Source organism: Lagopus leucura, unplaced genomic scaffold, assembly GCF_019238085.1.
Source record: "Lagopus leucura isolate 7727_CA_CO unplaced genomic scaffold, USGS_WTPT01 Super-Scaffold_100001, whole genome shotgun sequence".
Classification (NCBI taxonomy): Eukaryota; Metazoa; Chordata; class Aves; order Galliformes; family Phasianidae; genus Lagopus; species Lagopus leucura.
The window spans coordinates 32,340,109-32,356,035 of record NW_024962262.1 but is presented as its reverse complement, the minus strand read 5'-3'; the positions used below and the strand labels follow the sequence as shown (position 1 = coordinate 32,356,035).

The 15,927-nt window shown below is 40.3% G+C and overlaps 1 protein-coding gene across 1 annotated transcript; it reads right to left on the bottom strand.

Annotated features, from left to right (window-relative positions):
- Positions 1 to 8,204: 8,204 nt before the first annotated feature.
- Positions 8,205 to 9,748, bottom strand: LOC122177402. Its single transcript, XM_042866777.1, is given in 2 exon segments — positions 8,205 to 8,575; positions 8,578 to 9,748. Coding segments are annotated over 2 exon segments (1,542 nt in total).
- Between the last annotated feature and the right edge of the window lie 6,179 nt (positions 9,749 to 15,927).

Here is a 15,927-nt window from a genome sequence, read left to right as displayed (position 1 = left end):
AGATTAAATAGATTTATTTTCTATCATAGTACTCTTTTGTACATGTCAAATAACTGAGAGAAACTTTGTAAGAGAAAGAGAGGTACCTAACAACACCACTGTATTTCATGGTCTATCGGCCTTTCTGTTACGAACCTCATATTTGATGCCTTTTTTACTATATAAGCTTGAGAAAGGAACTAAGGATATCAGCTCAAATGTTTGTTTGTTTGTTTGTTTGTTTGTTTTTTAAGACATAACAAAAAGGATGATAATTGGTAAATTGATTCTGTCCTTAAGTAATCAAAGATAACGAAATTGACAAAGAAAAAAATATTACTTCTAAAACTTTACTCTTTAAAAACTCTACAAAATTTTCTGTCAAATAATAATGCCAGTAGGGACAAAACATACAATTATTCTAATCATAAATCTAGCTGTTTTTACAGCTAGTGGAAGAAAACCATTATAGAAGAAGCAAAATTTTGGAAACTCGTTATATATATTCTTTATTTATTCTACCTACTGCAAGTTAAAATTTGTGTGATAGGCCTGGCCTTGCAGTCACTTTAACATGCACTTACCTATATTATCTGATGATATGCCATTCACAGTAAAATTAAAACTGAAGTTTGCAACTGAGAACGCACTGATAGAAGGCTATAGGAAATGTTGCTACCATGTAAGAATTCCATCTGTCTTAATAAAGTATGAATGTCTTGTGAACCAGTCAAGATCAAGAAAAGCAAACATTACTGGTGTTTATTTCATAAAAGCAGATTTGTTATCTCCTGAGGTAGGAGTAAAGAATTTATAGGTGAGATAGTGTGCTACAAAAATGTATAATATAAATTATATAGTAATATGGTAAAAGTATAAAATTTTTCCAGTATTAGTCATTGTTTCCATCGATTATAGGAGCAGGTCATCACTTCCTCAGGGTTTCCACTTCATATCTATGTAGATCACTCTTAAAGTAATGCCTCCTATTTATTTCCATGGAAACAACAAAAGATATTAAGAGTACAATAATACTGTTGAATAAAGCAAATTCTTAGCTACAACATAGCATTTTTCAACATAGTCACCACCATCAGCTATGCATTTTCACCAGCAGTGAACATGAGCATCTATGTTAGACCTGTAAAAATCTGGAAGGCCATCTGGAATGTGCCTTGTCTTTTGTGTAGCTGTTTGCATTGCTGAAATTCACCACCCACTGACTCACTGTGCTTGCATTCACCATTTGGTCTCCATAAATGCTCAGCAAGCATTGACAAATGTCAATGGGTGCCATTGTGGATGTAGTCTACCTTGATTTCAGCAAGGCATTTGATATTGTCTCCCATGACATCCTTATAACAAAGCTGAGGTAGTGTGGGATAGATGAGTGGACAGTGAGGTGGGTTGAGAACTGGCTGAATGGCAGAGCACAGAGGGTTGTCATTGGTGGTGCAGAGTCCAGTTGGAGACCTGTAACTAGTGATGTTCCTCAGGGGTCTGTGCTGGGTCCGGTCTTGTTCAACATCTTCATCAATGACCTTGATGAGGGGATAGTGGCCACCCTCAGCAAGTTTGCTGATGATACGAAGTTGGGAGGATTGACTGACACACCTGAAGGCTGTGCTGCCATTCAGTGAGACCTGGACAGGCTGGAGGGCTGGGCAGTAAGAAACCAGATGAGGTTTAACAAAAGCAAATGTAGAGTCTTGCACCTGGGGAGGAATAATTGCATGCACCAATACAGGTTGGGGGATGATCTGCTGGAGAGGAGCAGAGAGGGACCTGGGTGTCCTGGTGGATGACAGGTTGGCCATGAGCCAGCAGTGTGCCCTCGTGGCCAAAAAGGCCAATGGCATTCTGGGATGCATTAAAAAGAGCGTGGCCAGCAGGTCGAGGGAGGTGATCCTCCCCCTCTACTCTGCCCTGGTAAGGCCTCATCTGGAGTACTGCGTCCAGTTCTGGGCTCCCCAGTACAAAAAAGACAGGGATCTCTTGGAAGGAGTCCAGCGGAGGGCCACAAAGATGGTGAAGGGCCTGGAGCATCTCTCCTATGAGGAAAGGCTGAGTGAACTGGGTCTGTTCAGCCTTGAGAAAAGAAGACTGAGAGGGGACCTGATCCAGGTCTATAAGTATCTAAGGTGTGGGGGAAAGAGTGGCAATGCCAGACTGTTTTCAGCAGTGTGTTGAGACAGGACAAGGGGAAATGGCCAGAAACTGCAGCACAGGAAGTTCCACACAAATGTGCGCAAGAACTTCTTTACAGTGAGGTGACGGAGCACTGGAACAGGCTGCCCAGGGAGGTGGTGGAGTCTCCTTCTCTGGAGATGTTCAAGACCCGCCTGGACACCTACTTGTGCGACCTGGTGTAGGGAACCTGCTTTGGCAGGGGGGTTGGACTCGATGATCTCTGGAGGTCCCTTCCAACCCCTGTGATTCTGTGATTCTGTGATTTTTTTTCTGTATGGAAGAAATCAACGATACATTGTTACTCCATATTAATTTCGGTTTCAGACACTATCTTATCAGGCTGCCTCTCTGCTGTCATCTGTTGCACAGCAACAAAATGAAAGAGAATATTGGTGGGAAGGCTCATTCTCTTCTGCTATACCATTAACATCCACCTTTGGTGTCATGAACCAACATAGTAAAATAGGAGGCGTTACTTTCATAGCAGCCCTGGTATTAACATAGGTTGTAACTGTCAAATGTTGGCAGCTGGGCCTGCAGTGACGATCTGTGTGAGACAAGGCCTTTCTTACTCTACCCTCTTGAGGAAAGGGAATGAGAGAGCTGGATGAGAGTCTGGCAGACAGACAAGGTCAACCCATAAGATCAGGCTATATTAAATATTATTTTCACATATGTTTATAAATACTTAGAATAATAACTTTTGCAATAATTTTATTGATTGTTTCATGTAATGTTTTCCAACTTCCTAGAGAACTGACTCTTATTTGTCCAGTTATAACTTTACTCTAAATAAGTCTTCCTAAGAACAGTAATTTACCTCTTTTCAGGGAATGGAAAAAACAACAAACAAATCCCATTATTTCTTCATAGGTAGATGAGACTATTTCATTTGAAAAAAACTGAGGTTTCTAGAATTATGTGTGTAAGTGAAGTTCTGGATGATGTTTTTATTATCCCTAGACAGTTATATTGAATTGTTTTACAAATGAACACTATCATTACGATATTCAAAATCAATAGCCATTTTTAATGTCCAAATCAAATAACTTATATAGGACCTGGTTTCTAAAAGCTGGATATCAGTGTTTCCCTACAGTTATTTTAAGTATTAATACCAAGCATATATAAATCAAACTGTCAAAATAACTGTAGTTTTAAAAAATGTATCTGCTTCAATCCTAATCTGTATTCTACCTTTAGGATTTCAAGCATCATTAGTCTTTCTCAGTTGAATAATGTATGTTTGTATGTACTTGATGTAATTTCTGTAGTACTTCTCCAGGCAGAGTATTGTCATTTAAATGCTGTCCATAGATTGTAATATAGTTCTGAACGGTTAAGATAAAACTAATAATAACAAATATTTCCATCTAATTGGAGTGCCTAAGCTGTATGTAAGTACTATGTTTCCCGTGTAGCTCCAAAGACTTTGTGCAAGTCCACGTAGGCATCATTATTTGCCATTCCTTTATCCACTGATGCCATCATTCTGTAATTGAAGGCCACCAGATTAGATTGGTCAGGCACAGTCTGCCCTTGATGAAGTCATGCTGGCTATCTCAGACCACTTTCTCATCTCACAAGTGCCTTAACATAGTTTCAAGGACTACCTGCTCCACTATGTCAGGCACAGAGGTGAGATTCAGAAGTCTGTGGCTGAGTTTTCCTCTCTACCCCTCTTAAAAATATTTATATAAATAAAAAATTATTATATAATTCATATTTATATAATAATTTATAATCATTTTGGATTTTTAAGTTATTTTGGCTATTAAACTGTCAATAATGTTGAAACAATATTACTGTGACACTCTGTATTTTCACTTTTTTTTCTTTATTTTAACATTACTCAATAATAATTATTTTAATCCATTGTACAGATGAAGAAACTTTGTTCTCTATTTCTCATGATGTGATGTTTCCATTTTCCCTCCATTTTGTTTTATGTTGAATGCGTTAGTTTTTGGGTTTTTTTGTTAGCAGGGGTAATACTTGTATTAAAGTTACAGTTGTATTAGCCTTTGAAATTTAAGTGTTTAATAATTTCAAGACTTATTAGTAAAAATAACTGAATCATTTTCACACAGAAGTGTTGAAAAAGATTTCATAACGCAGTTAGGGGATTCACTTCCACTGTTGCTGTATCCTGATAATAGCTCTAATTTAAGGCAGGATTGCTCTACCGACACTGACCTTGGAAACATTTGCATTGTCCTTAATCTTCAGGATGTTAAAATGTGGGAAGGGAGGATGGGCAGTAGAAAAGAGATCTCATGTCAGCATGTTCAATAGCGACACTAGGTTGCAGGATTTGGTTATGCTTTTGTCTTGTAGACTTTCTAGCCTTTTTTTCCAGCAAATATTGTAGACTGACTCTTATAAGACTCAGCTTACAATCCATTGAGTGAAAGTTTTTGACAGGGCTGCTGGATCCCAAATGATGCTACTGACATTTACAGTTAGCTCCAATCAATCCTAGTGTATATGCACAGCCTTTCCAGCTAATTTGGGGTATATATGTTTGTCTTAATTCAGAACTCTTGGAATTTCACTCTTAAAACTTAGTGAATGGGTTAGTTACACTGGCTACATATTGGTGCACATCCATGAGTACGAACAAGAAACTGATACACGTTTCATCTGCAAAGATTCTATATTCTGTAAAGAGTCTGAATGTGTCAGTGCCTCAGGAATGGTAACTGAAATGCATGAAATGACATCATTTTCATTTAACTTTTCATTAATACTCTCCTGCTGGCTAGCTTATGTACTTTGCTGCTATCAGCAGATATCTAGGAACCTTTTTTTTTTCTTTTCTTTCTTTTCTTTTTTTTTTCCTTTTCATGCAGCTTACTGAATGCTGAGACATTGTACTTTTAGCTCCTGGTTTCAGGTCAAACTCTTTGTCACTTTAGATTTCTCTCCATTTCAACATCTTGTTCTTTAACCTGTAACAGTAAGTCCTTTTCCCCAGAATTTCTTGATCATTACTGAACCGTTGTTTCATGTGAAAAGGAATAGGAGAAAATAAGTTTAGAATATAGTGGCAAATGAACAGAAGTGTCTGCAAAGAAAGGAGGAAAATACTAAACTGATACACACACACATATATATAAATAACAACAAAATTAAAATATCACAGCATAAAATTTCCAAAATAAAAATAAAAATGTTTTAAAATACATCAGAAATCTTATAGAAAAACAAAGAAGAAAAGGATCTGAGAATGAAGAAAAAAGGTTAATGTACAGTAAGATAAATTTCTAAAATAAATAAATACATATATAGAGGCAGAGAGTCAAAAATAATCCATGCAAATAATAACAGCTGTTAGTAACATTATCTCCTTAATAAGAACTTCTTTCAGTTACACTGATATAATGTGGGATTAAATGCTCTGTCACACTTATTCAATACCATCTTTTTAGAATATTTTGCTTGCTGCATTAGATGCCAGTTTCAAAGTGTCTCACCCTACATACAATCATCTGAGTGCTCAGCTTCCTCTTTTGTTACATTTTTCTCACTTTCTATCTCTTGAAACTTAATATGCTACATTTCTATTTTTATTTTTTATTTTTTATTTTTATTTTTATTTTTATTTATTTATTTATTTTTTGGCCAGTTAATCAATCTGGCTCTCGGTCAATTAATCTGTCAGCTCCCTGTAAGAGAGCTTACAGCAATGTAGTAGAAGCATTCTCTGGTTGTTAAGGAAAATAGGAAGGAAGGCAGTAGAAACAGGGGGGTTGGAGATTCATGATCCTTGAGGTCCCTTCCAGCCCGGGCCATTCTGCGATTCTGTGATTCTGTGAAATCTTAGTTACTGGATGCTGTGTATACTGAATATGCTGAGTATTATAGAAGGCCACAGAAACAGTATGAGTACAAACTTGTAAACTCATAGCATGTCTCTATGCAGCAGGAGGAATGAGTGTTAACACTGTTTTCCAAAGGAGCTGTAATACATTAGGTATTCATTACTTCTTACTAGTTTATTTTAGCTCAGGTCTGGAAGCTGCTCTTACACCACACCACTGTGTCAACGGTTTATGGGCTGGTTCGGCCCGGTTCCGTGACGAGGGGGGCAGAGGGATCCGCAGATCCACGCCTCCGGAAAAAAAAAACAAAAAACAGCAGACCCCAAAATAATTAAAACAGCGGCACCGATCTGAGGAGAAACAAACTAATTTACTAAGTATATTATCGGAATGCAAGATAACACACTGTAATACAATATAATCAGAAATGAAGCTAATAAATCAAATATAATGAGAGAGAGAATGTCCAAAAGGTGGATAGGCCTCACCACAACGCTGAGGTGAGATGCGCAGTCCAGTTGAGCAGCAGGGAGACGGGAGCAGTGTCCACGACAAAGGGCAGGCGAGAAAGAGAGATCAGGCGACCTTGCCAGGAGTTAAACCTCCTCTCCCTGACCACAAGGTCCCCTGGGGAATGTAGTTCTTCTTCTCTTTAGGGCAGGTACCCAGGACTTGAGCACTGACAGTTAAAGTCCCAGTGCCCCACATGATGTTATGATGTGGAATACCGAAAACCAAAAATCACAAAACCATGACACACTGTGTTACCTGAACAAAGAGAATGAAGGAGAATACGAGAAAGAGGCACAAAGACACCATCAGTTTCAAAGTTATACAGCTTATTAACTCTGTTTCAATGTTAGCAGTAGTTGTTCATTGATCTCCAGAGCACCAAATCCAGTCACAGTACAAAGCAAGAGCTGTCTGTATTTTTCCTGCATCCTGGTTAATGAGCCCTTCTGACTATGAAACTGTGGAGAAACAGTTGAGTTGCTCTACAAGAAGCTGTCTGTACCCTGCCTCGAGCCTCGAGCAAGAGTCATTGAGTACCCCCTGAGATGGCCATCATCTGGAGATAAGTCCACACAAAGGAGCACTTCACAGCTATTTAGCTGCAGCTCATCCTGCTCTCATTGCCCCTGGCCTTGCCCATCTGCGTCCCCCACACAAAGGATCTCACAACCTTTGCCCAGGACTTGCCTGGACTTGTTCATCTGTGTCCTTCAGACAAAGGATTTCACAATCCTTGCTCGGGACTTGAACAAGTCCATCTGTGTCCCCAGCAAGCTTTGAGACACAGAAGTTAACAGAATAATCTCTTACACCACCCTGTGACTCAAAGGTTGCTTTAAAATGGGACACAGATGATCCATGATGGTGAGAGAAAAAGATAGCAAGCATAGAGGTAAAGAAGGGGGGGGGTAAGGGGGTAGGGAATCAAAAGTTTCATACAATCATTACAAGAGATTCATCAGGGTGGGCCCTGATGTGCTTGACTTCCCCATCAGTAGAGGAGGTTACAAACTACATAGGTGATACAACACATCTTGTAAAACACGGAACCATACAATTAACAAACATAAGAGTTGCAACAGCACACAATATCAATTTGCCACAGACGCCACTCGGTGATACCTCGGGAGTGGTGACACGAATGTTACATGATGAATAAAAAGTAGAAAGTGAAAAGAGGCAACCATACATCTGGCAATAACCAATAACAAATAATTATAATAAATAGAGATAGAACATTACTACCCACAACAACACAAAACATAGTACTTTTGCAACCAAAATACAAAATGTAATCAAGAGGTATATTCAGTATTCTAACATGATCAAATTTTCAACATTTCTGTCACAAAACATTAGAGTCCTTTCTGTGTTCAGTCAAGGTCCATAGGAGTATTCTGAAAAAATAAAACGAGACACCGACTTGCCCTTTTTTGGGGGGGGCTTTGTTAATATGGTTAACAAATGAGGGAACAATCCAGCAAGTGTTAATTTTATATCCCTTTTTCGTGGTGTCCTTGGCCTTCCAAGGATATTTGTTAAGGTATCCCATTAAGGTTAGGGAAACCAGCCTCAGGTTAGCTGAGCCAATCAACACAGGCTGGCCCAGGCGATAAGTGTTTCCCCTTTGTTGTGAGCTTTCTAATACATCCACCCTTCACCGCCCCCCACCCCGCTCACTTGGGAGGGGCGGAGACATCAGTTTTCTAATGGCTTGGATAGCCGTTCAGGTTCCCTGAGAGAGGCCCTAGGACCTGGGGTTTTGCTTTCCTCAAGATTCTCGAGCTTTTGATCTGGCCACCAGTTAACTAATTTCTCTAATCTATCTGTTGTCAATCCATCCATCAAATTTCGTGGAATACCCTTTTTCCATCCCAGAGTCCAAAGTCCATTACGTTTATGAAAAATATTCCACTTACCGATTTTTACTGGCAGTGAGACCCTTCCAGACCCACTGAGCTTTGGGCTAGGTGGCCTGGGAGCAAGAGTGGCTGCTGCAATCCTTACACCTCTTGGCTCGGATTTACTGGGAAAAGAGACCACCGGCCCATATTTTCTTCCATAGTTAACTCTTGGGCTACCTCCCCCCATGTCCATACTTTGCATCCTGACTGCAGATGGTTGGGGATTACAGTTTCTTCTAACACTGCCCGGGTTCTTTCTCCCTGTGACATAGCTTGTATCCTTGCTTGTAATTGTATGCCTATGGGTTTCAGTGATTCAGGAAGCCCTCTAATTAAAGGGGTCATTCTCTCAGGATCAACGGGCATCATCATGGGCGATTCATGATGCGGCTGCAGCTTTCTATCATACATCAGTTGGAGACAAACAGCCTTTTGAACGCTCTCTACTAATTGGTCAGTAGTTCCAGTAATGGCAAGAGGGTCTCCCCTTTCTAAAGGGTTGAGACCACCTGTCCAATAGGCAGCCCTTTGCGTTAATGACCAGGGAGCACGGTTGTTACCAGTAGTTAAAAATACTCCTGGTCCCCAATAACCTTCTGCTTCCTTTTCTGTTAACCGAATCTGGTCGCCACCAGTGAGACTCACCCTCCATACATATTCTGTTTCTGATTCCTTTAGAGAGCGGCTGAAGTCCTTTTTGAGTTTTGCTAGTTCGGTGGCCGAGAACAGAATTTCCTTAACATTCATTTGAGGATCTAGATCCTCACTGTTATCGAAGGTATATTCTGTTTTTATCAAGGGACGCAATGGGGCTATTGGGATTTCTAATTTGTCTAGTCTTTCCTTTATTTCTTGTAGTTCTTCCTGAGGAAAAGTTTTTTCTTGAGGCAAACCATGGGTGACAGTATCGCCAGTATCTTTACTTGTTAACAGTTCTTTGAAAGCCATCTGCAACAAGGCCGAATTATGTTTCTCTCTTTCTAGTTGTTCCTCGAGATTAACTATTTGATTCTGCAGAGTTTTTACCAATTCTTGTCTAACTCTAACCGATTCCTGTAGTGCTTCTATGGTTTGGAGTTCTGCCGAATGCTTTTCATTTTGGAACTCCACGGCAGCTTTTAAAGCAGCCCCGAGTACGGCACAAATAAACGACTTTCCTTTTCCAGCTCGTGTACGAGCCTCATTCTGTAAGACACTTATGCGGTCTGAAACACTCTGCAAATTATGCCAATTTTGGCGTGCCCAGTCCACCCCTGACAAAGAGGGACGAGCACCATGCTTTTCTAAAAGGTCAAATAACACATCTTCACTTTTCATACTGGCAATACTGTTACTCATTTCCTAATACAATGAAAGACCTATACTAAGGGAAGAGGAGGTACACGTGTCCAAAAGCTCAGTTACTCCTTACCACTCCTCCCAGGGAGATACAACTAAACAAATGCAAATGCTCCAATCACTCCTCCCTTTCTTTGGGGGAGCACACAAAATGTGAAGCTAAAGCAACACTTTCTAGGTTTCAATAGAGTAAATAAAACTTCTTGGAGAGGCACACACGTTTAAGTCACAAAATATCACTTCAAGTTTTGCACTTCAGTCACCAAATAACTAGAGAGGTCTTCCCGAGGAGGCACACACGTATTAATCAAAATGCAAATAGTCAAAATACGTCCCTGAGAGGTACACACAAAAAAGGTAAAGTTTCAGAATATGGAGCAGTCTTCCTGGAGAAGGACTCACGTCTAAATTTTCAAAACTATCGCTCCTTGCAACTCCAGGAGGTGCACACACAAAAAGTTTCAAACTATATCTGGAAGGACAACACTCTCACAGCGGGTATCCTGCCGACTACGCCATTAAAAAAAATGTCTCGCTCCAATTTATAGGAGGGAGAGGAGGTTCTTTTAATATCTGTATACCCGGCTTGAGATTAAGAAACAACAGTTCAAATGTTGGTCCAACCAGTTTATTACAAATCTTAATCAGGGGAAATGGGGAAGGGGAGAACGGACACTATTATGAATTAGGGTAATGGGGGAAGGGAAGGAGAGCGATATAAAAGATAGAAAAGAAGAAGCAAGGGGTCTTTATAGGCAGTAAGAGGGAGATAGTCACCACCATGGATCCAGCAAGGTTCGTAGTTCAGTGTTTGATCTTCAGTAGCGGTGGGTCGTCAGGCAGAGTTGTCCTGTTGACAACGACGACGATGAAGCACGATGAGGGACGACCATGGTGATGATGGCCCCTTTTCAATAGTTTCAAAGTGGTCGAGTCAGCTGTCTTTGGAGTGACAGCTCAAATCCAAAGTGGTTGAGTCAGCTCTCCTTGGAGTGGCAGCTTCTGGCTCTGGGATCTCAGCAGAAACTCCTTTGTTCCCATCTTCCGGGCCTTGCCAGCAGATAAGAGGGAGCAGGGATGCCCATCTGCATCCTGTTTCTCACAGAACACGATGGTATCATGGTATCGTTCCCCAATTTTCCCACAACTAGCTGGAGCTGTTTAGTCACAGGCCAGATCTTCCGCCCGCCTGTAAACACTCCTGAGCACTCTCATCCACTCTTCTACAGAGCAAGCAGCTCTGGGGGAAGGGGCTTTCCCAAAGCGATATTGATTGTCATACAGTTAGCACCCATTAGTTGCCTCCTCAACAAATCATTCAGAGTCTTATCACAAGAAATACCTGAGGAAGCCAGCTTTGAGCCAAAAAACAAAGAAGGATTCTCATAACACCAGCCTCCAATCCAATTATTCATTGCTTGTGCTTTCTGATCCCACTCATTGTCCCTTACTGGCCCTGAAGGTACAGAGTAGAAGATCACTTGAGCTCCCGATCCTTGAACTAAATGCCATAAAGTCCTGAAATCTTTTTTCATAGTACATAGGCTTGTCTGAGCAATTTCATCACTGCCCACCTGAACTACAAGTAATGGAAACTAGTCAGATGACCTAAACACCTTAGGGAGTTTCCTGGTTATGTCCCTGACCCAACCCCAGGAAGGCAGCACACTTCCTGATAGCCCAGGTCAGGTCTGCATATAGGGCCCTCCATTCCTCTGAGAAGGGAGTCACCCACCTCGACCACCCTTCTTTCTTTCCTGTCGGAGGCAGTCTCGAGGTGGGGGGATGACTGCCTTGCCCTAGTCTCCCTCCTAGGCAGATCCTCCATCACCTCCTCACTCACCTGCCCTTCAACTCCCAGCAACTGAAACCTATTGCTTAGAGGGAGCCGGGGAAGTGGTCTAGGCAGGCGGGGGTGTCTCCTGTGAAACCGAGTAGGGACTCTCTTCCAACCTTCCTCATCACTCGGGTCTATCCGACTGTGACAGGGCAGGGGGTCCACTACCTTTCTGGGGATATTTTCCTGGAACCCTTCCCTCTGGTAAGCCAGCGAGTCACTCCACCAGTCGATCTCCCGCTCACACTCCCTGATGGCCCTAAGTCTTTGCACCTCATCTTTAAGTTCCACCACTAGGCTAAGTAGCTCGTCCACCTGCTCACACCTCACACAGGTGGAGTCCCTGCCACTCTCCCTGGGCAGCAAGAGGCTCAGGCACTCCCTGCAGCCAGAGACCTGAGCAGCAACACTTCTTAGCAAGCTCTCCGTCTGGGTTGCCACGGTTTTCTTAGAATAAGTCCGCTGTCTAGTAGAGATGTTTTGGCCTGTGGTCTCAGGGACTGCCAAGGAAAGCTGGTCTCTTGAGCAAGGAGGGACCAAAGCTTACAATTCTCACCACTAAACCCACCTTCCACACATACACATCTAGCACCTATAGGAAATGTAGGCTGTGATCACTCACTGGACGTCCCCTTTCTCAGTGAGCAGAAACAATAGTTACTCACCTAGTGTGTTTCTCTTTGAGGCTATTTAAAGCTTATTATCAGGTGTGAAGGTTAAGGGCAGGTGTTTAAACCACGCCTCTAATGTGCCAGCTCTGCCCCTGGTGACTCAGTAGCCTGCCCACAAGCTGCCAGCTCCCAGCACAAGCCCAGTGCTAATGCTAGCCTCAAAAAAGCCTTAAAAAGACCTTTTTGGTTGGTCTTTTTACTCTAGATCTCTTGCCAGTGCAGACTTACCTGCTCAGAAGCTAGTCTCTGCAGCAAAAGAAAGATAGGAAAGGACGATACATTGAGATATACTATATTTCCCAGGTGCCTCCAAGTGAACTCCAATTCTGGATGATGGGGATGAGGGTCTTCCGGGTTTCCAGCACCACAGCGAGCAGCTGGACATAGACTTCCTCTCTCTCCCATTTGAGTTATTAATTGTAACTCTGTTTCTTATTATTGTCTTTCATACTTTCACCATTTGTATTAAAATTGTTATCTCTCCTTATCTTAATTGGGTTGTTAGTCTTTCCTTCTCCCCAAAAGAGGAGAAAGGGTTCCCTTTGCTCTGTCATGCTTGAAACCATGAACCCCCTGTTACACAAACTCACAACTATAGCCATCAAAGTTAACTACATGGCATTCACTCCGTGACATTGTATACTCACAGGTAATTTGGGATAGCATTGTTAAAGACTAACAGTTTTGCATATGTAGATGATAATTAAAAATGTATAAGATCAAACAAAAAATGTCAAGTGTGTTAAGTTTTGTTTTGGCATTCAAAACTTGCCTGCTCTATAAGAACGAACTTCAATTTCTGAAGTGGTATATACGTATATATTCATCTGCTGCACCTTGTTTTAATTCATGTTCAATAAAAGTGCTATCTCACAATTAGATCATAAATGCATAATTTTATATATAGATGGAAATATATATTGCTTTATGTATCTCCTACCTTTGGAGTTTATAAGTCTTTTGGCATCTCTTTGCATGATCATTTTAAATAAAAATTATAGCTAGTAATGCACTGAAATTCTGTACTCCCCTTATCTTTTGGGAAAGGTACCACTATATGAAGTGCATGCTTTTATTGAGAAACACACATTCCTTAGAGCCAGATAAATTTTTCTTTTGCATTTTCTTTTCAATTTTTCTTTCTCTGAACTACTACACTTGGTCAGTTATGGTTTAAAGAGAATTTCAGTTCAGTTCATATGTCTGAACTGCTAGAAAGTTAAAAAAAAAAAAAAAAAAAAAAAAAAAAAGATGATAACAAAAATCAAAAGTAGGCTGAATCACAGAATTAAATAATTGCTGAGATTGAAGAGATATGTGAGGGTTATCTACTCCAATCCCAGGCTAGAGCCAACTTTCTGATGACTCCAATCACTTAATTCCTGTTGATCAAGTAGTCATATATATTAATTTATATTCATTGACTTGCGATGTCCAGAAAGAGGACAAGAGACAATGTGAACAAACCAAAACATGACAGATTCCATCTCAACACTGAGAAACATTTGTTTACTGTGCAGGTGACTGTGAGTGCAGATTTCCTAAAGACATTGAGGAGTCTCCCTCTTTTGAGATATTTAAGGACCATCTGGACCTGGTCCTGGGACAGTGGTTCTAGGTAGTCCTTCTTGTTGAATCGGATGACCTCCAGAGATTCTTTCCCACCTGAATCATTCTGTAATTCTGTGATTGATTCTATGATTCTGTTGAGATATTCCCAGATATCTCTTCTCTTTAGAGAAGAGGAGGCTCAGGGGAGAACTTACAGCTCTCTACAACTACCTGAAAGAAGGGGAGGTGGGAGTTGGCCTCTTCTCCTGTGTAGCAGTGATAAGACAAGAAATGGCCTCAAGTTGTGCCAGGAGAGGTTCAGGTTGGACATTAGGAAAAATTTCTTCTCTGAAAAAGTGGTCAGGCAATGGAACTAACTGCTCAGGTGAAGTTGTTGAGTCATATCCCTGGAGGTGTTCAAGAAACGGTAAGATAGTTTAGTGGGGAAGTATTGGTGGTAGGAGGACAGTTGGACTGGATGATCTTTGGAATTGTTTCCAACCTTGGTGATTCTATGCTTCTATGATTCTCTTCTCCAGGCTGAACCATCTCAGCTCTCTCAATCTTTCTTCATAGAATGGATGCTTCAACCTCTTAAGCATCTTTATTGAAATGTCACCACTAGCTATATGTCTGTCTTGTACTGGGGAACCTACAAGTGGACACAGTACACCAAGAGCTGAGTAGAACCATGTGCCCTTGTGCTGTTATTTTTGTCCCCAGTCAGAATTTTCTATTTGTCCCATGTCAGATGGTATTAGTATTATGTCTCCCCCACAAAATTTGTTATAAATTCTAAACATAGGAGAAAAATATCCAAGTTACAAACTTGTCATTTTTATCTTAATAATTTCTCCAATAATGGAAATGTTAATTGGGTTATGACAAAATGTTCTTAATCTACTCAAAAAGCAAAACCTCCCTCCCCCTTCTTTTTTTTTTTCAAATCAGCTTTTGAAGACAGCTGTGATCAGAGAACATTAACAAAGAAGGCCAGAGGAAAATGTTTGAAAAAGACAGAGAAAAAAGGGTTACCCCTTAAGGACTGATTGTAAATGAGAATATTTGTGATAGCTCCAAGAAAAAAGTTTTCTGTCTTTTCTTTGATAGGCAGCGTCCCAGGTCAGCCTGAATTCTGAATTGGATAGAAAGAAGTCCACCTCAGCTGGTGATTGAAGTGACCTTTTTCTTCCTAGTAGTATTAACCAGTGCCAAAAAGAGTTGACAGAGAATCAAACAAAGAATCAAAGAGTTATTCCAAGACTAAGTTACACTGTTAAATCTGAAAACAAAACAAAACAAAATTTGGCTATACACTTAATACACTAAGAAAATAGAGAAGGCACCATTAAGAGAGAAGCAGAAGAAGCACAATTAAAAACAAAACAAAACAAAACAAAACAAAACAAAACAAAACAAAACAAACAAAGGAAAAGGTACATAAAAGGTACATCTCTGGAAATAACTTAGAGAAATATTTTTGATAGGCTTATTTTCTTTCTTTCATCTTTTATTTATTTATTTACTTATTTTAATTTTTTTAAACATAAATAACTAGCTTCATTTGTTCAGCCTCTCTAATGGTACACCAGAGAACTGATGTAAAACTTGTACATACAAGTACTTTCTAGGGATTATACTGAAAGTGTATGGAAGGCCAGGGTGGAGAAGACAATCACAGAATCACTGGAGCTTGTTAAGAAGGCTGTGGCTAGTGGCTGACATAAGTAATCAAAGAATAAGAAAGTATAAGAACACATGTATCAATCAAGCGCAGATGATTAGATTTAGGCAATTCTCAGTGGAATGACAGAACATCTTAAAATTCAGTTTGAAACTGCTTACATAACTTACAACATCTGGGCTTCAGTTGTCAGACTGAACATCTTGGGATGATGTTAGTTTCACTTTGACTGAAAATTTTACTAATTCTCAAGCAGCAAAACAAAATTCATAAGAAATGAAATTCTTCTTGCTGTTGCACTTGAGCTATTTAGAGTTATATTGCTTCTATGAATGTTTATATTCACCAGTTCTATTCAGCATTCTTCTATTGTTCTTTTGACTAAAATGCTTTTCCTTTTCCTTTTCCTTTTCCTTTTCCTTTTCCTTTTCCTTTT